The sequence below is a fragment of the Eimeria acervulina genome, genomic scaffold (genome assembly GCF_000499425.1).
Source record: "Eimeria acervulina Houghton genomic scaffold, Eah_scaff61, whole genome shotgun sequence".
NCBI lineage: Eukaryota > Apicomplexa > Conoidasida > Eucoccidiorida > Eimeriidae > Eimeria > Eimeria acervulina.
The window spans coordinates 19,892-42,619 of record NW_013549692.1 but is presented as its reverse complement, the minus strand read 5'-3'; the positions used below and the strand labels follow the sequence as shown (position 1 = coordinate 42,619).

General features: G+C 51.9%; 4 protein-coding genes across 4 annotated transcripts; 1 reads left to right on the top strand and 3 right to left on the bottom strand.

Moving 5' to 3' along the window:
* Positions 1–699: 699 nt before the first annotated feature.
* EAH_00011410 (hypothetical protein, conserved) lies at positions 700–3,048 on the bottom strand (the record flags this gene model as incomplete). The annotated part of the gene is made up of 3 exons (XM_013394862.1): positions 700–1,280; positions 2,160–2,293; positions 2,852–3,048. 3 exons carry the CDS (start codon positions 3,046–3,048, stop codon positions 700–702), a joined length of 912 nt encoding a protein of 303 aa, XP_013250316.1.
* Positions 3,049–3,245: 197 nt separating this feature from the next.
* Positions 3,246–9,057, top strand: EAH_00011400 (hypothetical protein, conserved; the record flags this gene model as incomplete). The annotated part of the gene is made up of 8 exons (XM_013394861.1): positions 3,246–5,916; positions 6,039–6,187; positions 6,350–6,526; positions 6,686–6,886; positions 7,029–7,132; positions 7,296–7,560; positions 7,703–8,314; positions 8,440–9,057. 8 exons carry the CDS (start codon positions 3,246–3,248, stop codon positions 9,055–9,057), a joined length of 4,797 nt encoding a protein of 1,598 aa, XP_013250315.1.
* An 868-nt stretch (positions 9,058–9,925) lies between these two features.
* EAH_00011390 (GDP-mannose 4,6 dehydratase, putative) lies at positions 9,926–13,173 on the bottom strand (the record flags this gene model as incomplete). Its single annotated transcript, XM_013394860.1, has 10 exons — positions 9,926–10,051; positions 10,299–10,458; positions 10,919–10,982; positions 11,197–11,326; positions 11,554–11,711; positions 11,872–11,960; positions 12,237–12,352; positions 12,510–12,607; positions 12,794–12,894; positions 13,121–13,173. The coding sequence occupies 10 exons, from the start codon at positions 13,171–13,173 to the stop codon at positions 9,926–9,928; spliced, it is 1,095 nt and encodes a 364-aa protein (XP_013250314.1).
* Positions 13,174–16,015: 2,842 nt separating this feature from the next.
* On the bottom strand, positions 16,016–17,236 carry EAH_00011380 (hypothetical protein, conserved; the record flags this gene model as incomplete). The annotated part of the gene is made up of 1 exon (XM_013394859.1): positions 16,016–17,236. One exon carries the CDS (start codon positions 17,234–17,236, stop codon positions 16,016–16,018), a length of 1,221 nt encoding a protein of 406 aa, XP_013250313.1.
* Between the last annotated feature and the right edge of the window lie 5,492 nt (positions 17,237–22,728).

The window sequence follows — 22,728 nt, the reverse complement described above, 5'->3', positions numbered from 1 at the left end:
TATATATATATATATATATATATATATATATATATAGGCGCGTGCTGCACGGTATAGTATATATATATATATATATATATATATATATTTGTGCATATATACACTGTATAATATGTTTGCCTAGCATGCAGCGCATCTATAAGAATATATAGATATGCACATATTGCATAATATATATATGCATTATGCACATACTGCGTATTCTACTACGCATATAATATGTGATTATTATATATGCAAATCTATAACATTATTTATATGCATATGCTGTATTATCATCCATATATACAGATCTGCATATAATATACATATATATATATATATATAACATAATATATATACTATAATATATATATGTATATGGATTTCTACACTCCATAGGGAATACACTGATACTGTTATCGTAAGAGATCTGCAAATAATATGCACAAATAATATGCGTAGGAGAACTACTTGTTTCAGCTGCAGCAAGTGCAGCCGGAACAAGTAGAGAAAAATGCAGCGGTAATGAACTGACAGCTTGTTGGCTGTGCTGCTGCGGGTTCCTGCTGCTGCTGCTGCTGCTGCTGTCTGCCTTAGGAAAAGAAGAGCGGAGACAGACAGTTAATTGCAGGAGACAGAAAGCAGTCGCCTGTTATTATTGCCACAGTGTACACTGCAGCAAAGGCCTCCGAAACAGCTGTGAATTCGTTCAAAGTCCTAGCAGCACTGCTGCTGCTGCTGCTGCTGCTGTTGCTGCTGCTGCTGTTGCTGATGTTGCACGGGGACATCTATGTGTAGCAGCGAGTTGGCCCCTGCTGCTGCTGTCGCAGCAACGGCAGCAGCAGCAGCAGTAGGAGTGCCCGTGTCTCCATCGAGTTCAATGTCTGCTAAGAGCTCCGTTGCAAAGGTGGGGCTGAAGCTCTCTATAGGCCCCTTGCTACCCATTTCTCCTGCTTCTTCTCGCAGCAAGTTGCGAGGAGACAGCGCGTGTTGAGAGGGGATCTGCAGCTGCTGCATCGGCACAGGGGACGGGGGCAGCGGTGAGTACTCTCCTTGTATATGCAGCTGCTGCAGTTGCTGCTGCTGTTCCTGCTGCTGCAGCTGCAGATGCTGCAGCGCCTCCTCGTAAGGAGGTACTGGACAGGTTATTATGGCCACGGCGAAAGGAGACAATCCATCTCCGGTCGTCAGCACCTGCTGCTGCTGCTGCTGCTGCTGCGTAGGGTTTAGGGTCACTTGGGGCTCAGTGGGGGCCCCCTTCTTGCTCTCACCCTGGAGGCTATTTACTCCTCGTGTCTCTGCAGAGACAGCAGCGCCGCAGCAAACTCAACTCAAGAGCAGGCAAAACAGCAGCCTTCAGTTGGGGCTCCCACCCATTTCGCTGTCTATACACTTCAGGAAGCTCAAAGCAACAACAACAACACCTAAACCCTAAACCCTAAACCCTTATTCTGGGGGAGGTCTCTGTGCTACAGGTAAGCGTCAACTGCAGCGCCGTCTCGTTAAGAACTTGGGGCTGCATGCGATGTGTCCTGTAGCGTGCGTGCTGCTGCTGGTCTGCATGCATTTGTCTCTTTGCCGTGTGTCTCTCTCTCAAGTGTCTCCTTCTCCCCTCTCTGTTTACTCTTGTCTCCACGCTGAGTACAAGGAGAGTGTCTCCTTCTATCGTTGCTATGCTGCAGACCCGCTGGCCTGGAGCTGAACTCGGCGGAGCAAGCGGTAAAGGCTTAAACCCTAAACCCTACTCTGGAGAAGGAGGAGGCCGCACTATAAAGGCAAATGCTCTAAGGGAGAACCCTAAACCCTAAAACTTAAGCTGTAAATTGTAGATGCAGCTGCAGCACTGCTTGAGGTTTTAATTAGTTTATTTGCATAATCTCCTATGAGGTGTCTGCACGCTGTTGCTACTGTGGCTGTCTCTATTATTCTATTGAGATGCTTTCAGCAGGCAATGTACTAACATTTTAGGGGCTGTCTCCAGATGCATGCAACGAGCAGCAGTGGAGAGAGGGTACTGAAAGGGGGCCCTTCTTATATATGCTTCTTCTTTTCCTCACGTAGGGGGGGCCCCATGTTGGTGGCGAGGGAGATAGAAAAGGGTGTTGCTGCTGCTGCTCGTCTGTTATATTTTCTCATATAGCTATTTGCAGCGCTATCATTTAAGGTAGAAGAATTACCTGAACGAGGAGACGCCGCAAGTGCTCCAACCCGCCCCTCCTCCGCCTGTTGTTGTTGTTGTTGCTGCTGCTGTTGCTGCTGCTGCTGTTCAGCAGCAGCAGCAGATGATGTCGAGCGCGTGGGGCGGCGGTGTCTGCAGCATGTGCATCGTACCCACGGCGGCAGTTTCTGTAGAAACCCCATCCCTAAGTTGCGGTGTACACACACCTCAGTTTCTGCGTGCGTACGTAGGCGCGCCGCACTTGATCCTCTAAACCGCTGATACACCAGAGGTCCTTTTACACCTCAGTTGATTGTGCTTATATAGTAGTTTAAAGATATGTTTGTTTTAAAGGAGACCCCTTACACAGGGGCCCTCAAGACAGGCAGAGAGTTTTGTGCTGCGTAGCCCAGCGTTTTCTTTGTTTTTTCTCTTTTGCTTTTATTTCTACTAATGATCTTATTGATTTTAAACAAACAAACTCCATAAGAACAAGACAGAGAGAAAAGTTCTTAGGGGCCTGCAACGCACAGCCAGCCCCCAGCCCCCTATATGCACAGCACCACCTCTGGGGCTGGTTGTTGTTGTTGGGTTTAGAGGTGGTTGTTAAGACTATAGAAAGAAGAAATATAAATTTGTGTCTTTTAAAGCTATACAAATCTACATACAACTGAGGCCCCTAGGGGGCCCCCTCTGAGCCTCAGCCCCTACTCGCCCCTCGCTGTCTCCTCGCGTCTCCACTGGGGGCCCCCAAAGGCAAACCTCCTCCCCTCCTTTTTCTGTTTAGGCAAAGCAGCTGAGACGGCAGCAACAACCACTGCTGCAGCAGGTGCAGCTGTTGTCTTTCCTACTCTCGCTGCTGCTGCTGCTGCTGCTGGTACGGGCTGACCGCCCTCACTGGTGGTCATTCTACCACTGCTGCTACTGCATCTGCTGCTGCTGCATCTGCTGCTGCCTTTGTTCTCAGTAGAGCTGGCCTGAAGGGCCTCATAGGAAGGGGTTGTGCGCGGTGTCCCCGACAGCAATAGTGAGAGCAGCCTTTGTGACTGCAGCGGCAGCAGCCGCTGCTGCTGCTGCTGCGCCTGCTGCTCTTGCTGCTGAGGAGATGGAGCCCTCAAGTAGAGCCATTTCGGAGAGGCTCGCAGATTCTCCTTCGTCTGTGGAGGGCAGTGAAGGCTGCAGCAACTCCGAGCTCAGCAGGAACACGGATGGTTTGCTCTCCAACACGGGGGCCTCCAGCAGCATCAACAGCAGCAGCAGCAGCAGCAGCAGCAGTGTGCGGGAGGGACCTTGTAAGGAAACTGCAGGGGCAGTTATGCCTTCAGCCCTTGAGGAAGAAGAACGTGCTGCAGCAGTTGATGCATCTGCGGCCAGCGAGGCAGGAGCAGCAGCAGCAGCAACAGCAGACGCAGATGAAGTGTCTGAGTTCTTTCCTTCATTCCCACCCGAGATGTATCTGCCGTCTCCTGCTGTTCCTTTCTCTGGAGAAGCTCCTTCTTCAGATACCGCTGTCTCGAGTGTACGTACACTGGAAAGGTCTGCTGCAGCATTCGAGGGTAGCACAACAGCAGCAGAGCTTGAAGCACCACCACCCGCTGCCTCCTGGGGATGCAAACTCCGAGGGCCATCCCCCCAAGCATCAGCTGCATCGATGGCCAGCAGCAGCAGCAGCAGCAGCAGCAGCAACCCGCTTCAGCAGGAGCACATCTCTCCCCTTGAGCTGCAGCAGCAGCAGCAGCAGCAGCAGCTAGACCTGGATACGAGTAGCAGCCAGCCAAACTCAGAGTTTGGCCATATGGATGAAGCATATACACTGCAATTAGAGCTGCGGCAGCAGCAGAGTCTGCTGCTACGGGAACAGCAGCGGTGGCAGCAGCAGCTGGAGGCGCTGCGGGTCGAAAAGGAGGACCTGCTGCGCTGCATGCAGCAGCGTGAGACCACATTTGCTGCAGAACAGCAGCAGCAGGAAAAGGAGCGGCAGCAGCTGCAGAAGCAGCTTTCCGAGGTGCAGCAGCAGCAAGAGCAGCAACGGCAAGCCAATGCTGCGCTGCAGGAGGCCCTGCAGAAGGCGGAAGCTGCGCAGCAGCAACTGCAGCAGCAGCAGCAACAGGTTGAGCAGGAGAAGCAGAAACAGCAGCAACACGAAACGGAACTGCAGCAGACGCAACAGCAGCAGCAAGAAGACCTGCAGCAGAAGCTCACATCACTGGAGCAGCAAGCTGCGGCGCAGCAGGAGCAGGCAGAGGAGCAGCAGGCGCAGCTGCAGCAGGAGCTAGTTGTGAAGCAGCAGCAGGTTGCTCAGCAGGAAGAGCATCTCAAGGAGCTGAAACAGCAGGTTGAGCAGCAGCAGCAGCAGCTTGAGCAGCAGCACCAGCTGATTGAGGCGCAGCAGACGCTAATAGAAGACCAGAGGGAGCAGATAGCAGCGCAGCAGCAGCAACTCGATGAGTTGCAGCAATTAGTAGAGACGCAGGAGAGCTACGCTGCTCAGGTACACGAGCTGAAGCAGCAGCTGGAGCAAGAACAGCAGCAGCAGCAAATGCTGCAGCGCCAGCTGCAGCAGCAGCAACAGCAGCACTACCAACAGTCGCATGCAAGCCGTATGGAGACTGAGCTTCGAAACCGTCTGCTGCAGCAGAAGGAGCGCCTCCTTGATCAGCAGCAGCAAGAGCAGCAGCAGCAGCAGCGAACCCTCCATGCCAAAGAGCGCGAGCTTCAACTGCGGGAGAAGCAACTTCAGCAGCAGCGGCAGCTGCTGCAGCAGCGGCAGCGAGAAAACAGTGACGATAAGGACATTGCGGAGTTGGTAGATGACGAAGACCTGCAGCAAAAGGAGGTGCTGGTGCAGGATATGCAGCAGCAACCCCACCATTTGCTGCAAGAACAGCAGCTGCAACACCAGCAGCAAGTTGAACAGCAGAAGCGGGAGCAGCAGCTGCGGCAGGAACAGCTGCAGCTGCAGCAGGAGAAGCTCGACGAACAGCGGGAACAGCTGCTTAAGCAGCAGCAAGAGCAGCAGCAAAGGGAGCAGCAGCTGCAAGAGGCAAAGCAGCAGTTGCAGCAGCAGCAGCAGCAGCACGAAGAAGAGATACAGAAGCTGGAGCAGAGACTACAGTCCCTTCTGAGGGAGCAGCAGCAACGACGGGGCCTGCAGGAGGAGAGGGAGCAGCTGCAGCAAGAGCAGCAGCTGCTGGAACAGCAGCGGGACAAGCTGCAGCAGCTCGACGCAGAACTTTCTGAACAACAGGAGCACCTATCCAGAGAGCGCATGCAGCTGCAGGCGGTAGCTGAGCAGCAGCAGGAGCACTTCCGTATGCTGCAGCAGCAGCTGCAGCAGCAGCAAGAGCAGCAGGCGCTGCTACAGGAGCAGCAAGAGCTGCAGCAGGAGCAGCAGCAAGTGCTTATCCAAAGAGAGCGCAAGGTGCTGCTTCATAGAGAGCTGAGGATGGTCGCTAGGATGCAGCAGAAACAGCGCAGAAGCGGGAGGCGCAGCACCCACAGGAGCAGCTGCAGCAGCAGGAGCAGCAGCAGCGCCAGCTGCAGCGAAACAGCAGAAGAAGGCAGCCCCCGCGAAAAGCCGTTTCCGTTGATAAGGCGAGAACTTGAAACCTACAAGAGGCAGCAGCAGCAACTTGTGCAGCAAATGCAGCAGCAGCAGCTGCTGCTGGAGCAGCAAGAAGAGGTGTTGCAGCGTCAGCAGCAGCAGCTGCTGGAGCTGCGGAATGAGAAGGCGCTGCTTCAGGAACAGCTCGAGGGCCAGACAGACACCCGAAAAGGTAGTGAAGCGACGCTGCTGCTGCTCCTGCTGCTCCTTCTGCTTCTGCATGCATCTGCTGCTTGCTAGTTACTGCTGCAGCAGCCCATCTGTAGTTTGAATCATGTGTTTGCTGTCGCGCAGGCCTCGAGGGGCACCAGCGCCATGGGGGGTCGGCCGAGTCCACAAGCAGCAGCAGCAGCAGCAGCATCAGCAAGCAGGAATTGTTGCAGCAAGTGCAGATGCTGCAGCGTGAGGTCGAGAGCCTAGAGAAGATCCAGCGGGGCTACGCAGTAGAAAATATGCAGCTGACTCAGGCAAGGAGAGCTGCTGCTGCTGCTGCTGTTGCTGTCTGCGTTTGCTGGTTGCTTCGTTCTCCTTTTTGTTGCTTTCGAGCCTATCTTCTTTCCCCCAGGTGACCGTTCATTTTGTTTGCTCCTGTTTGTGGTCTGCAGCGGCTAAAGGAGCACCAAGAACAGCAGCAGCTGCAGCAACAGAGGGAGCAGCAACAGCAGCAGCGTCTCGAATTCCTACTCTCGTCAAAGCAGGATGAGCTGCAGCAGCTGCAACAGATTCACAGACAACAGCGGCTTCGGCTGGAGGCTGCCGAGCATGACAACTCGCTGCTGCACGTAGGGTGCACGACTATATTAGTCGAGCTGCTGCTGCGGCTGCTGCTGCTGGACAGGCTTGGTTTCAGGCTGTGCTGCGTTGAGGTGGTGTGCACAACTGCAGCTGGTGGCCTGCTGCAGCGCCTGCTACTGTCTTCGTTGCTTCTCTTGCTGCTGCAGGAAGAGCTGGAAATGAGGTCTCGGCTCGCTTCGGCGGCCCTTGCAGAGGCGGAGCAAAAGCTGCGGCAGCAGCAGCAGCAGCAGCAGGAGAGCCCTTCACCTCCTGGTGCACAGCAGGAAGCTCAGCAGCAGCAGCAACAGCAGCAGAGTGCAGCAGTGGCAAAGGAGCTGCAAGACCTCCACGAGCTCGTTATTTGTGCGGTGAGGGGCCTCTCTTGACCTATCATGCATGTTATATGTACACCTGAATACGGCGACAGCAGCTTAGGTTTTAGGCGAAGGCCCTTCGTTTGTGCTGCAGCGTGCTGCTGCCTCTACTTGTCTTCTTTTTTCTTTGTCGTAGGAAGCAAAGGCTGCTGGGGAGCGCATGCAACTAGAGGAGGAGTTGCGGCGCCAGCGGCAGCACTTTGAAGAGGTCATCTCTGCCAAGGACGCAGAACTACAGAAGTACTACTTAGGGTTTAGGGTTTAGGGTTTAGGGTTTAGGATTAGGAGGAAGGGTCTGGTGCGCCTGCTGCGTGTTAGTGAGCTATTCCCGCGTGCTCCTGCGGCTGCTGCTACTGTTGCTGTTGACTGTTGTGCTGCTGTGTGTACTGCTTCTGGGCTTCAGGCTGTTGCAGTCTGCGGGGCGGGGCGTTGGGGAGACTGAGGGCGGCGAAGGCGACATGAGCACCAGCAGCAGCAGGTCCTCGGCACTGCAGCAGCACGACGGCCTTCCACGGCTGCGCGAAGCCCCCTCAGCAGCAACAGCAGCAGCAAGGGAGACACAAGCAGCGGAGATGGAGGCGTCTGAGGTGAAGGACGACAGGGAGGAGTTGCTGCAGAAGCTGAAGCAGGTGTCCTGTGCTGCAGCAACAAAGGAGCGGCTGCTGCAGGTACACACGAGATGTTCAGCTTTAGCTGCACCGAAGCAGCAGCACCAGGCAGCACTAGATACGCAGGAGGAGCAGACACAACAACAGAGGGAACAGCAGAAGCAGCAGTAGCAGTAACACGTGTGTCAGTGCTTTGCTGCAGGGCCGCATAAAGTCGCTGGAGCAGCAAGTTGCAGCGCAGCGTGCGTACTATCAAGCAAGGCTCAGACCTCTCAGCGGCGGTTCGTCTTCCAGCAAGGCGGTCACCAACACAAACAGGAGCAGCAGCGACAGCAACAATGCAGCGAGGAGCAGCAGCAAACAGAACTTGAGCAGCAGCAAGCCGCTGCTGCCCACAGCAGGTCCATTGTTCCCTTTGCTGCACCGAGAGAACTCTGCCTTGGGTACTCTCTTTGCGTTCTGGCAGCTGTGCGAGATAACATTTTCAGAGTACGTGTTGACGGCGCAGCAGCAGGAAGAGGAGCAGCAAGAGCAGCAGCAGGAGCAGCAGCTTAGGGCTCTTGTCTCTCTTGTCTTTCCTGCTGCATTCCACGGCAGCCAGAGAGTTGGTTTCAAAGACTTCGAGGCCGCGCTGCAGCGTGTCGGCTGCCCGGCTCGTCGCTCCGAGTCAGTCAGCGCGTGGCTGTTGCTGTCTGGCGCGCAGCAGCAGCAGCAGCTGCAGCTGCAGCAGGGGGACCACTTGCTGGAGCAGCAGAGAGAGGCAGCAGCGAGCAGCGCCTACATCGATGGAACGACTCTTCTACGGCGGGCCAAGGTGCTGCCTGTACACCTGAGTTGCAAGAGAGAGCAGTGCTCTAGTACTAGTAGTAGCAGCCGCAGCAGCAGCAGTTGTACTGGCTTTAGCATATAAAGAAGAAGTGTCTGGGTGTGTGCATGCAGCAAACCGACCCAACGTTCCTCTTCTTCCACTACGCATCTTTGCTTAAACGCATGCAGCATCAGCACGACAAGAAAAAACGACTGAAGGAGACAGCTCAACTCCTGCAGCAGCAGCTGCTCCACGCGCAACAGCAATTGCAGCAGCTCCAGCAGCCTGCTCCAGCTCAGCAGCAGCAACCTAGTGTTGTGATGCAGCAGCAGCAGGTCCTGCAGCAGCAGGCGCTGCAACAGCAGGCACTGCAACACCAGGCTGCTGCTGCTGCTGCTGCTCCACCGCTTCACGCTTCACGTTCTTGGCTCGAGGAGGCCATTGTGCCCACGAATGCAGTGCGTCAGTTAGAACAGCAGCAAATTGTTGCACCTCCTGCGTGGTCACCTCGTCCTGAGATGTACATACAGCTGCTGCAGCAAGCCAATGCCGCACTGCAGCAGCAGCAGCAGCTTCTCCAAGAGAACTGCGCACTGCGGCAGCAGCTCGCCTCGTGCAGCAGCAACCAGGCGCCAGTGCCGAGGGCGGCGCGGCAGCAGAATGTACAGGAAGCGGTGGGTGGTGCAGTTGCAGCACAACTAGCAGCAGCACAAGCAGCAGCAGTAACGCCTGTATTCTTTATAGGATAGGAAACCAATATGCATATGCGGGTTTCCCTAAATGGGGCGGCTGAAGGACTGCTGCTGCTGTTGGTGCTGTTGTGTTTAATGCAGCAACAACGAGTGGTGGCTCTGCAGCAGCTCCTAGCCGACTTGTTGCAGCGTCTGAAAGAAAAGCAAAAGGGTCAGCAACTACAACCAGCCACTGCAGCGCAGCCGTTGCAAGACCACTGAGTTGCTGTAGCCTGAAAGCAGCACTGCAGCAGTCTGCAGCGAAGACGCTTGCTGGAGCATCAGGCGCTGCAGCAGCAGAATGCAGCTGCTGCTCCGGCAAATCCCGTTGCTGTTGTTTCCGCCACTGCAAAGGGGCCTAGAATTTGACCAGCGCTAACACTGACCCCTGCTGGGTAGAAGGCGCTTGTTTGTTTTTTGCAGTGTTCAGGCTGCTTCAGCAGAAGCGGCTGCTGCTGTTCAATCAGCTGCTGCTGCTATTGATTATATGCGCAGAAGAAGCCTCTCTTTCTGGCTGCGTTCTGCCCGTTTGCTATACTGTGAGTGTTGGGGGTGCTTGCAAGACAGCACGGAGTTTTGTCTCAGCAACGCTGAATCGCGGGGACTTCATTGGGTTTTGTGTGTCTCGGCGAAGAGACCTATATCTAAAACAAGTCCAGAGCACAAAGTTGCTGCATCCTTGTTGGCGATGCTGCTGCTATCGCTCTAACAACGCAGTATGCCTAAAGGACCCGGCAGCTGCGCTGGCATGTTGTTGACTTTGTCTATACACGTGCGCCAGCTGGGGCACTCACTGTCTACACAGCCTTCTCTGCTGCTCCTAGCTGCCGCGTACCTGCTGCTGCTGTGCTGCTGCTGTTGCAGAAGCACCGCAGCAGCACAGAAGCTAGTCAAGCAGCAGTTCCGCAGAGCCTCCCACGTGCTTGGCTATCCGCTCGTTGCACTCTGATGCGGTTGGGGGATGCAAACCCGCAAGACGCATGTCGCACTGCAGCATCTCAAGCACCAGCTCCTGAAACACATATGCAGCAATGCATAAGCAGCAGCAGTAGAGCAGCAACAGCAGTAAAGCAGCAGCAGCCACTGACCAGTTGCATTATGCAAAGGCCACCGCTGCAAGGAAACATTCGGGGCAGCGCGAGACCACCTCTTGCTCTGTCTGTTGGCCCCTGCTGCTGCTGCTGCCGTTTCTGCTACTGTTGCTACTGCTACTGATAAAGCTGCAGCAGCAGCTGCTGCTATGCGGTGAGGAGCCGCACAGTAAATGTGGTTTCTGGGCGCCAGTTCAACTCGGATCGAATGCGTGAGGCATCTCCCTTTAAAGCGTTAACCTCTGTGGGGCGGAAATGTGCAGAGGAGACCCGCACGAGAACTCGATCCCCACAGCTCCCCACTTCTTGCAGGCCTTTGCCCTTCCACCTGCGCAGACACCGCAAGTTGTGCTGCACTAGCGCAAACAAAGCTTCTTTTATTTTGCATTTAGATAAGCAAGACACGCGAGAGGCAACCACCGTTCAAGCAACAACAGGTGTTCAATTTGCAACGGCCCTAACCCCGCACAACTCCGTCAGGCCACTCAGAGGAAAAATGCACCACTCCACCTCAACAACACCAAAAACTACGCCTAAATTACTCATTTACGCAACCCGTACATTCTACTGCAAATTGCTTGTTGAACAACAGAAACACCCCAAGTGCAACACCAGTTGCTGAACATGGAGGGCAGTGTGGCGTGTATATATATATATATATATATATATATATATGTGTGTATATATGCATATATATATATATATATATATATGCAGCCTTTTATACGGTTGGAAAGCTGCGATAAGCTACCGCTGCAACGACAAAGGTGGTATTCTGTGTGGCGCACTGGAGAGGAAGATTCGCAATAGCGAACGCCAGTTGACAGAACTCCCGGACGGAGTGTTGTTTGCCTGCAGAAGACAAGAGAGAAAGAAGGGCCTCAACGGGTGTCGTTGCTTGTCAATCCCACATAAGGCTATGCTTCAGTATTGTATATATATGCATGTATACATATATCGCTTGTGCCTGCCTGGCTGCCTGTCTGCCTTGCGCATGCGGCGAGGCGCTATCTTCGTGAAAACAGCGAGTATGAGGGTTAGTTGGAGATAACGATGCATTCCCTACCCGTAGCCACGACGTAATCTTTGGGAACCTTCTGCTGTAGCATAAGCCACATGCTCTTCACATAGTCACGCGAATGACCCCAGTCTCTGCGAGCGTCCAGATTTCCCAGCTCGAGACAATTCATCTCCCCCTAAAATGCACAGTATACATATAAAAGTTGCAGTGCCGCCTCGCCGGGTGTCTCTGTCTCGTCTCACAAATAAATCTCAATACACAGCCAGTCAGAGGAGAGAGTGGAGCGCAACAAAGAGAAGATTGCGGAGCTGTGAAGTAACCCAGCAACTCTATCCTCAGCTAACAAACTGGTAGTAGGCGCCCCATAGGAGCCGAAGACGAATGCTGCTTAGATAGGCTCACTTTAAGGATTTTGGCAATGCCCATGGTGATCTTTCGCGAGACAAACGTGGTGCCTCTCCTGGGGCTCTCATGGTTAAAGAGAATGCCGCTAACGCAGAACATATCATATGCTGAGCGATACGTCTGCACCGTGAAGTGTCCATACAGCTTGGACACACCTGTGCATCATCAGCATCAGCAGAAGCAGAAGCAGAAGCAGAACGCGAGATGCTGCATAGCCCCGTTCCCACCGTGTCGAACGAGCAGCAGAACACGACAGAAGGACAGAAGAAGCTAGGCAAAAGAGACCAGGTGGTCTTTCTGGTGCAATCATGTTACCATAGGGAGAACAAGGCTTGAAAGGAGTTTCTTCGTTCTGCAGCTCCACTGAACTCGACCCAAACATCTCCGACGACGAAGCTTGGAACCTAAGACACAGGAGCAGAGGCAAGCAGAAGACACAAAAGACTGGCATTTGTTTTTGCCTAGAAATAGTCATCGCTTGGAGAAGAGAAACAAAACCAAATTGCCCACGAGTTGTACAGGAGATTGAAGATAGTGGAGGCGAAAGACTAACCACCGTCTCTTCTCTGATTGCAGTGGCAAGCAGAGAAGGAGATTCGCATGGAACGCTGCACCTCAAGTTTTCAGCTGCAAGCAATAACTGAAGCTTAAACACTTGCACGCATGCAGCTCCTGCTCACACCCGCGTCACGTGGGCGAGACCTGCAGCCCGAATGGCGTCCAGCACGCGCAGCACTCCGACCGCTGTCGAGTCGGTGGTGAGTAAAGGCATTTCAAATGAGACCTTCACATGGCTCTGTCGTATGCACATGCAGCAAAGAAGAACATCTCGTTCATTAGCCCCCCACCGTATATCGCAGAAACGAGGCGCTGCGCTGCTCTGAGGGAGCCAAGGCAGTTCGGGCTCGCCGAATGCGCAGCACGAGCAGCAGCACAACTGAAGCAGAACCCACTTGAGCAGCTAGATTATACACCTCGTGGGGGCGCACGCGCGAAATGATTTCAAAGAGGGAAGTTGAATCCACGACATCTCCAAGGTGCAGATGTATCCCTATATACACAAGGGCGCAAAGACAGCAAAAATTAAGGTGTTGCCGTGATTAGAGCCTTCGGATTCAACTCTCAAAACACTAAGATGCCTGTACACTTGAATGTTCCGCAAGTGCACGTGTTCTAATGTCTATTGAGACCCCAGTTAAGAAGGACGGGCAAGCAGGGGATGCAAGACCCTGCGTACGGTCGGATACAGACACGAGTCTCTCGGTGTTGGCTGTGCTGCTGTGTCGAATGATGCCGTGCACTTCATATCCCTGTTGCAGCAAGAACTCTGTGAGGTACCTGCAAGACAACGTGTACACCGACGCCGCATTGCAGCAGGAGAAGAATCTGCGGCCTCCATACCTCACAACCCAGGGGCTTTAAGCAAACTTACACAACCCCCCACGCAATTCCAAATTTCAGAAGAAACACTCTGAGTAAACCTGAGCATGAGGGTTTGCTCGCATCTCACAGATGGCTAGTTCAGTGATTGGCTTGCGCGGCCTGTCAGCCTCTGCAGACTTACGAGCCGTCTTGTCCCGTAATGCCGGTAATGAGTGCTCGTCGCAAAGTTGCCATTCTCAGGGTGAAGCAGAAGAATCTTCTTCTTCGCTGCTGCAGGAGTCTAGGCTACTCTGCCCGAGAGCTAACTGTACGTCCGGGAGCTACAGCACGGCCGGCTCATCGAGGGGGAGTACGTCGATAAAGGTGTAACTGGAAGTAATACAGAGGATGTTGCGTTTCTAATAGATCACTCAGGATTCCGTGAGAAAGAAGAACGCAAGCGGAATACCGCAGCTCGTGTAGCGCTCACTGCTAGCACGTGCACGCGGAGGGTTACTCGCGGTTTGTTTGTCGGAAACTTGAGACACGGTAGGTTGGAGAAAATGAAAAGATCAAATAAAAGAAGTGTTCCTATTCTAAATAGGAAACAATGCCGTGTTTGATATTGCCATTGGGTGTTAGACGCCTACCGCCCAACACAGATCGAGACCCTGAAAGGACTAACTAGAAGTAATACCGACCCAGACAAGCTCTTGCCAGCATAACCTTGAAAGCTTTTTCTTTGATACTTATTCAAATAAACAGCTTTGTCTATTGCCACTTCACGTCTTCTTGTACCCATCCACAGAGTACGTCAACCTTGTCGGGGCTGTATGCTACTGTTAGTCCCGCAGCCGAGCAGGGCGGGCCTTGTTCATTTCGTCTTCTATGCTCATCTGCGTTCTTCAGAAGCTTATGCTTCTCAAGTTTTGCTTATAAGTTGAATGTTGCAGTTGGTATTTCACAACTCGTGAGTCTCGTAGCCACTTGTTGTAGTACTTCTACCGAGTACGGCGGGCTTCTGCGTGGGGAGGCACCGTGAGAGAGGCGGAATAGTAATGAACTGAAGAACAAAGATATCTCGATTGAAACAGCAGCTCACGCATATTAATCAATATAAATGCACCAAGGTGAGGCTGGATGCGGCCTTGTCACCCTGCCCTCTCGTGCGAATGATGATGAACGTGCATACACCCCTCCTAGGCGAAAGATAACAAATATGCACTCCCACGAGAGTATTCCCTCACGTAGCCATATGCACTTACACAGATGGATCTACGCATATACACGAGCAAATATTCACCCATCTGCGCACACATCACCCCAGCAAACTCTAGCCAACGCACGCTTTCGTGTGCGCGCATAGGTTTGCAGATGGCTACAGCAGGCGCAGGTGCAACTGCGCTTGCCTTGCCTCCGCTGTTTTCTCAGTCTTTATAGAAGCTTGCAATACTGGCGTGTTTGCTCGGGTGAAAACGCCGCAGTCTCGATTGCCACCCTTTGGCTGCGTGCCCACTTCCAACTTGGAGAGGACGATACATCATTTGAAGGCCGTTTTAACATTTCTAGCAAGAAAATGAAGCATGGATTACATATATATATATGCACATGCATATGCACATAGATATCTCTAACAGACGTATGGAGCCCCACCATGCGTCTCCCCGGGTGTATATCGTAATTGACTCCATTGTGGCTGCGTTCTTGGCAGATGTTCATTTGGGAGAGCTTCCCGTAAGAGAGGTGTCTATAGTGGGTGGCGATTCTATCTACACTTGCCAAGAACTAAATGCTTGGCCACTATGCTTACGTTGATGAATTCTAACGCTGGTGAAACTTGCTGCTTTTTGCAGACACCGCAGGCTGTGCACCGTCGCCTCACCAATCAATAACGTTTCATCTGTACGGTCCTTGCACATAGCTTCCCACAAGTTCGTTGCACGCGACTTTTCACTGATTACGATGGTCCTGGTGGCTCGCCGTACCAAGCCTCATACAGCATCAACTTCACTTCTCACCAAGTGCTGTTACGTGGCTGTGAATAAAAAGTACCCATCACGAGCTTCTCATTTCCGCCGCCTCTTGTCTATATTTGACAGATCCTGGCCGAAAGTTCCCATGGGCTTTGTGCATCATCCGTCACAGTAGCAGGAATCGCAGTAGAGTAGGCATGCAGCGGGATTTGCGGGCTGTCAGCTTTATGCGCTACACATCTTGGAGAAATATTCCTGCACATTGCTTGCCCTAGTATGTGGTCGCATAGGAGCGTTAACTTCTAATGTAGATATTCCGTGGGGTTTGAGTAGCCGATTCAGTAGGTCTTGTTCTTGTTGAATATCGCGAAATTCCTCTTCATATCCAGTAGACTCTTCTCAGCTAAGGTGAGTTTGACGCATCGTCAACGATGCAACTATTGTACTCTAAGCACCTGCAGCTTCCGTTGACAAGGCTTCTGCCATCCGAAAACTTCTAAAGAGATAGAGAGAGCTCCGTACCAAATTGACTCCAGATTCCGCAGTTCATGAAATCAGTGATTTCTACCCTCGTCGCCTTCTTCCATCTATGTGGATTGCAACTCGTTTCGGCTGTGAATCCAGTTTGAATACTGAGCAAACTAGACAAAAACATATGCTCAAAAGTTGTCTTAAAATCGTTTACAAAACAATATTGAGTCCTTTCCATTGAATAAAATCTGGCACAGCAGTAGGAAAATGGAAATAGCCACAATTTCGATGAAACTGAAATAAGCAGTGACATATCCAAATTCCACCTTAAGACTCGATATCAGACTCTTCTATTCTTTTAAACTATTAATATACAGACGCTTCTACATTTAGTGTCTCGCGTCCTCCAGGTCGTACCCGCATGCTTTGACGCATCATGCGTCCCACACCCTGCTAGCAGAGACTTGGGTTTCACAGATGGCGCACATTGCTTGCCCCTTACAGCATATACACACGTACAAATGCATATTCATATGCATGACAAAGATGTAAGCGAGTCCTAGGAGAGCTCGCGTGCATCTTTGCCAGCGGCACCTTCCTTGTTGCAGCTCAGTGCTAGAACGAGGCTTAACCCGTTAAAGGCATTCAACCTTTCATCTAGCTTCTGGCCCTCCCGTTTGGGAGTCTGGATCCTCCCGTTCGTCTTCACGAGGTTTCGGCGGCGCTGGTATATCTTCGTTGGAAGCGGTTACGCCGTTAGCCTTAGGAAGTGAAGCAGGGTTTTCATCTTCTTCCGACGCTGGCCGCCGATCGGGCTCCGCTCCTTGTCTTGCGTGATCTTTGTCTTCATGGTGGCCAGAAGCGGCACCTTCATCTCCAGTCTCTGTATGAGGGGCCGTCCCATCTTCTTTGGGTGGCTGTTGCAGCGCCCCTGCTTGTGTGTCTGCAGCTGGCTCTCCTACCGTTCCTCCAGAAGCGGGTTGCTTGTCTGTGTCTGGTGCTTCAGCTGTTTCCTTGTCGACGGTAGTGCCCCCCTGCAGCTGCAGACTGCCTTGGTGTTGCGCCACCTCATAAAGGCTCTTGATAAAGGTCGTACCTCCTGCAGCGAAGAGGCCTGTATGCGCCTTGGAGATGTACTCCAAGAGGGCTCGTAGCAATGCACCCACATTGAGAGCTGCAAAATCGACTCCTGCCGAGGATAGCGAAGCCAAGAAAGCAACAAGGCCTAGAAATAGCAGCAGACGGCCTCTAACTGCAGGTTGTGCTGCCTGTCCTGGCTGAGAATTTTGGTTTTCTCTGAGAGCGCGCCATATCTCCACTACACCGGCGCAGATGTACCCGATCGCTAGGTTGGAGGCGGATTTGATTCCCATTTTGTCCATCAGCTGCATAGCCTTCTGTACATTTTCTTCCGTAGACGAAGGCTGGGTGCGTGCATTTGGGTTAGACCCTGCCGTTGTCAACAAGAGGCCGACTATCAGCAGGACTATCCCGAGAGTCAAGAACTTGCTGCCCCTGACAGAAAATAAGGCAGAAGCGGAAAGAGGAGCACCAACTGCATTTGGCTGGGCTACTTCATTGCCGGTTTCTCCTTCGGGGCTGTGGGAGGCAGGGGACGCCACAGAAACTCCATTTTCTGCCTTGTCCTTGTCGACTGCACCAGTGGCCCCCGTAGCGACTCCACGCAGGTGAGCACCTGCTTCTGCGGTGTCTCGGGTTTCTCCTGGCGCAACGTTTCCTGCGCCTGCGGAGTGAGGCAGTGTAAGCTCTCGAACTGAAGGGCTCACGCCATCGAGGTCCGCTGCACGCTCCGCCGCCGAAAACGCACAGCTGCTAACGAACAGCACAGCTACAAAGGCGTCTCGGATCCACATTGTAGATAGAGAAATACTTGTGCGCTAAAATGAATAATATATTCGGGACAGAGAGGGGAGGTCGCTCTCTGCTCACTGGAACACAGCCGACGCCCACCAGCCAGACCGGTACTGTCTTCCGCACCAAGACGAAGAACGGGCTTAAAAAGTGATGGTTAGCAGTGCATACGGCTAATTACCGTAATATCAGTGCATAAAAAACAATTTAAAACAGGAACTTCCAGATAATTGTGGAACATGAACGACGATGTCTGCGGTCAGCAGTCGCAGCCGAAGGCGCAGCACGCGGCGGCAATGAAGATAGCTGGAGGCCTGTCAGGAGCTGCCCCCCACAGAAGACAAGCATCGTTCAAGTCAACCTTAGACTCATTGTAAATAATCATTGACTAATTATTTGCGGTAATCTACTTGGGAAAGCTCAGGCTGAGCGGCGAAAGTGAACGCCAGCATCTTTCCAATTAGATAACTCTGCACCAAACCGGACCGTACGCTTCTTCACCCAGCAACCTGAAATTTTCAAGGGCATTCAATGAAATAGTTTCACTAACTATTCAACAGTTTTACTGTAGAAGTGCTAAGCCTAATGAGGCGTGTGGGGGGATATGAGATGACACTCGAAGAGAGGCATCTGCCGGGTCCAACGTGCTGTGGAATGAAACGTCGATGAATATCGACGACAGTTAAGAATTCTCTGCTTTCACAAACATTCAAAAGGACAATTCGCAACGGAAAACAGGAGGAAGAAGACATTCGTGTAAAAATCACAGAAGACGCTCAACTGGGAGGCCGACACCGGTAGTTTCACCCGGTGTCGGCAGTGCTGAGCCTGGACAGGTGACAAGATGCACATGCAAATAAATATTCAAATGAAGCATCGCAATATAGACGATACCCAAGTGGAATGAAAAAGTCGCCATATTTTGAACGTTCAACGCCTCACCGCATAAAAACAAACGCAGGGAACTGTCAAAATCCCCGGGTTTTGCAGTTGCCCAACAAGTATAGCTAAGGTTGTGAGACGTTCATGAACTCCGCACAGAACAATAGCTTTCACTTACAAGCATCCAGTTACCATCTATTCAGTAGCATACGGATATAGGGCTATAGAGAGGCCATTTGAAACGAACGTCCTCCCCCATATACGAGGGATGTGCGCAGCAGTGACTGCTGCTCGTTCCCTCAAATAAGCATGAAAACTATATCTGGCAGAGGGAGAAACTGCTTAAGTACAGAAATACCTCTTTGAATACCTTAAATAGCTACTCGGTCGTCAATTACAGAAAAAGTCAACGGCATGCGAGTAAGAGAAATGAACTGTCAGGCATCTAAGTGAAACAATCTTGAGTAGAAGACGAGCTACTTCAATATTCTACACCGTATCCATCAGGAACCCTAATATTCTCATTGTATTCATTGCAATCTTACCAGTAACAGACGTGGGACGTGATATCCAACTGCAAACCAAGCGTGCCATCGCTACGCTATCTATAACATTTGGTTATCCGGCAAGGAGCCCGGCGATCTTTCCAACAGTGTGAGTTGTACAGCCAAGATGTATTGCAGACCCTAATCCCTATGACTTTGTAGAAAAACCAGGGGTCCGCTGATGCAACAAGTAGTGCGGTGCCAGCGGTACTCAGAAGGTTTGCAGTTACGACGTACGGAGGCATGGGCAGGTGGTGGGCAGTAACTCTGCTCGGCTATTACTATACTTTCCGGTTTCGCAGACAGAAAACTAGACGCTGACTGCTCCGTACAAGGGTTAGGCCAATGGGGGAGAATCTAAAAGCCCAAGGACACACGTTGAAACGCCTGTGTGTACCCAGATTTAGAAAACGGAGTTCAAATGAGGACACGCGCAGAAACTAGGCTAGGAGGTTCTAATAGATATCCAAAGAGTTCAGCGCATCATACATATTTGAATCCATACATACTCTTCTTTTCAGGCCTTGCATTAGTTCCAGATGGCCAGAAACTCACTATGCAAGACAAAGAAAATCTGCTCATCACTGGCCTACACACCAACGCAAACGCCTGAAACATTAATTAGAAATACTGTTTAAGGGACCACTTAGTGCGGAAAACCTTGTCTATCAGGCCAGGATCTAGGCAAGGAGAGGAACGCGCGAGAGAGGGCAGAGCCCTGAACCCAGAAAAACGTGAGGTGAAAAGCGAGGGTGGCAACATACTCATAAGCAGTATAAGTATTAACAGCATCTGCCGCTGTTGCTTGCATTTGCGCATGCTTGTGCAGGCCCGCACCTTGCTGCGACCTGCTTGCTCAGTGGCGTGGCCAGTGGTTATGCAAGGCGCTCTGTGCCTTGCCCACGGGCTGAATAGGGGTTTTAATGCGGGCATCCCAACCAAAACAAAAGTATGTTGCGAACCGCCACCTAAAAGCAGCATCAACGTGCCTGAGGTGAGGTGCTCGCTCATGTATGGGGGCCCACAACCTAAACACGGAACAGCATGGAAGTGCTACCCCCTGTGACGCTATGCCAGCTACCAGTAAAAAGAGGAAGGTCGTGAATACAGCTGTTTAATAATCACCGCCGGCGAACATGTAGATATATGAGAATATGCACCTCTACATATGTGGGAGGGAAACTGTCAACACGGGGGCCCTAATCTACGCTGCGCCGTGCATGCCCCCGCATGCATTCGCCCTCGCTGTCTCCAGGAAGGTGCGCAGATTGCGACGAGGAATTGCATGGCAGAAGTGATCGAATGAATCTCACTCGATTTGCCTCCCTTCTAGGAAGTTAACGGGATGCTCTCACTTTAGGTGACTTCTGCGCCGCCAAGATCTCACTCCCCTTTAGTTGCTGCTTCTCGCAATGGCGTTGATAAAATCTTTGACGGAGAGGTCAAGGAAGTTGCGGTGATTACCCGGACCGTCTTAAGAAGCTGACATTAATTATAGGGTTACACCTACATATTGGAAGTTGCTCCACAATAGAGGCCGAAGCATTCACCTATGAATGAACGCCGTAGGACCCCAAGGCGCATGGCGAACATATTTGGGTGCTCGCCCTCCCGCACGCTTCGCATAGAGTATCGCATAGACTTTGGTTGCCATACTTGCATGCATGGCTTTCCTGCTCAATCTGTATCAATTCCCGAGTTGCTGCAGGTTGTGTATGGAACGCTGCAGTTGGGGGCGTACAAGGCTGGTTGCTATCCAACATTTCCAACGTCATAAGAGAAACAGTATTTCGGTGTAGTCAAAGAAGGCCGGTGAAAAACAGCCAGAATAATATACTGCTGTTTTCTGACGCACTCCACTCAAAGGAGGAAACCAAGTCTCTTTTTTATTTTGCTGAGTATGGGGTTCCAAAGTGCTGTTAGTGCGTTCAGTTTGAGCGAATGCCTCCGGGAGATTTTCGGTGACCATTCTATAGTCGCTATTCTCCTGCCTCACCAATTCGTGCCAGGAGTCGCCATTGGGGTCCCTGTCAATAATGGTGGTTTTCAGGAACTGTTGAGCCTTCAAAGAGGATTAATCAATGGTTTGGCCAGTCCCTATGCAGTAAGTGAACTCGAAAAGGAAATGAAGGAAATGAAGTAAGCACATTTGCTGAGTCTATTCAAAACGGCAAGTGCTACAACAGTCTCTTACTGATGAAAAACCCACTGTGAAATCCATTGGGACATCCGTCCAGACCCGTCTGAAAATCGGGAGAGTCTGAAAGACTCTAGGTTGGAGAGCGCATACCGCTTTGTTTTTTGATGGCTTCCATTGTCTCAGTTTTTGCTATACCGTGTTACCTTGCCGATGCGGGGAAAAGCAGACGTCGGTGCGTCTCAGAAAGCTTCCATACCTGAAGTGTTCTCCTGGAAATGGCACCCTGCTTAACCATAGCCACCACTGCCGAGTCCCCCATTCTGATAAAGTGACGCAAGCAGCAGCTGTAGGTCTTCGGGAGCACAGGAGCAAGAAATATCTGCAGTACTCCCGCATCAGGAAGCCCGTCATAGTTGGATGCTTTGCATCTGCGAGGGAACTCTTGATGAACGGTTGTGGCGGTAGAAGCATTCTCAGCTGGATGAGCTGCGCATAGTGCGCTGTTTCCAATGCGACGAGGCGCCCAGCCGTCGCCAGCCACACCCCCAGAGGCCAGGGGCTGCCCTTTGGGAGTAACTTGAGCCTAAAACGTGCTGAATATTTGAAGAATATTTTGGGGGGAATGTTTGAACGTTTTTCTTCCCCTGCTGAGCAAAACTTCTCCATTACTATTTATTGCTATACACCCGGCCTATCATCTGTCGCAGGCGTAGCTGTACAGGATGGGTTTCGAAGTGGTCGCCTTCCCCTCTGAACTATGGGGTGCTCCTAAGTGGAACAAGAGTCCTCGATGCAGCATTGCCTCCCTGGAGGTGCTACATGCACTGCTACTTGCGTGGCGGCTGCATACTAGGTGGCAAGTAACTGTTCATCAGTTGGTCTACAGAGTTAGTGAGTGCACCAAAGGGGGCTTGTCTGTGTTTGCATGTGGGATCGCCTTGCAGCAAGAGGTGCAGTACGGTGGGTTGCAACTAATGATAGGCCGGCCCGCATAGCACGAGCCCCAGCGCTTGGTCCTCTGTAACCAGGACGCTGGGGGGAGGAAAGATAAGTTGTTTCTGGGAATTCCTACTCGATGTTTGGAAGCTTTGTCATCTCACGACGGACCTGTGATAAGATCGAAGTTTACAAGGACCCTCGACCTTAACGGCCCGGCGTCAACCTCAAGAGAGTCAAGACAACTACGATAAGAACCCCCCCACAGCACCTGACCTGCCTTCCAGTCTCCAGGCGCCCTGAATAGAGCATCACAAAGGCCTAGGCTGGTGCGGGGAGGAGTCTGCCAGTTATGAGTTGCTCTGTTCCTTTGTGCAGCTTCTACCCTAAGGCAACCTCACGTACGAACACGCCGACGCCACCCCCTGCTGCAGAGGCTAAAGAACACCCTAGACAACGTTTAAACGTATGTTTCACCCTCCGCTGTTGGCGTGCAATCAAGGAGTAATAAGCAGACCCACTCTAGACATAACAGAACGTACTTTATAATAACGGCTCGTTAGGTCTCCCCAAGCAGGTCCTGGTCTCGAATAAGTGAAACTCAATTCATGTAGTTCTGAGGCAGTGGAAGTAATAAGATGTGCAGTTCTTGCTGCAGCAGCGTGCATTACATCACATAAATTGCTTAATAGCCGCTGCTGTTGCTGCTGCTGCTGCTGCTCTTTGTACAGGGAGGGAGGGGATTGTGAGAGTGCGTAGGTGTCGCTGTGTTGGTCCGTCTGCGCAGAGTGGAAGGGCAGTTTCCTTAGGGTTTAGGGTTTAGGGTTTAGGGTTTAGGGTTTGCAGCTGGTTTACGTAAGCGCCCCCACGCATAACCACTGCTTCGGCAGCGGGCGGCGTTTGTGTGCCGGGACGCCTCAGGAGCAGCAGCAGCAGGCTGGGGGTCTGTGTTGTTTGTTTGCATGTAGTAGAGCTGCTTTTTAATCTTTTC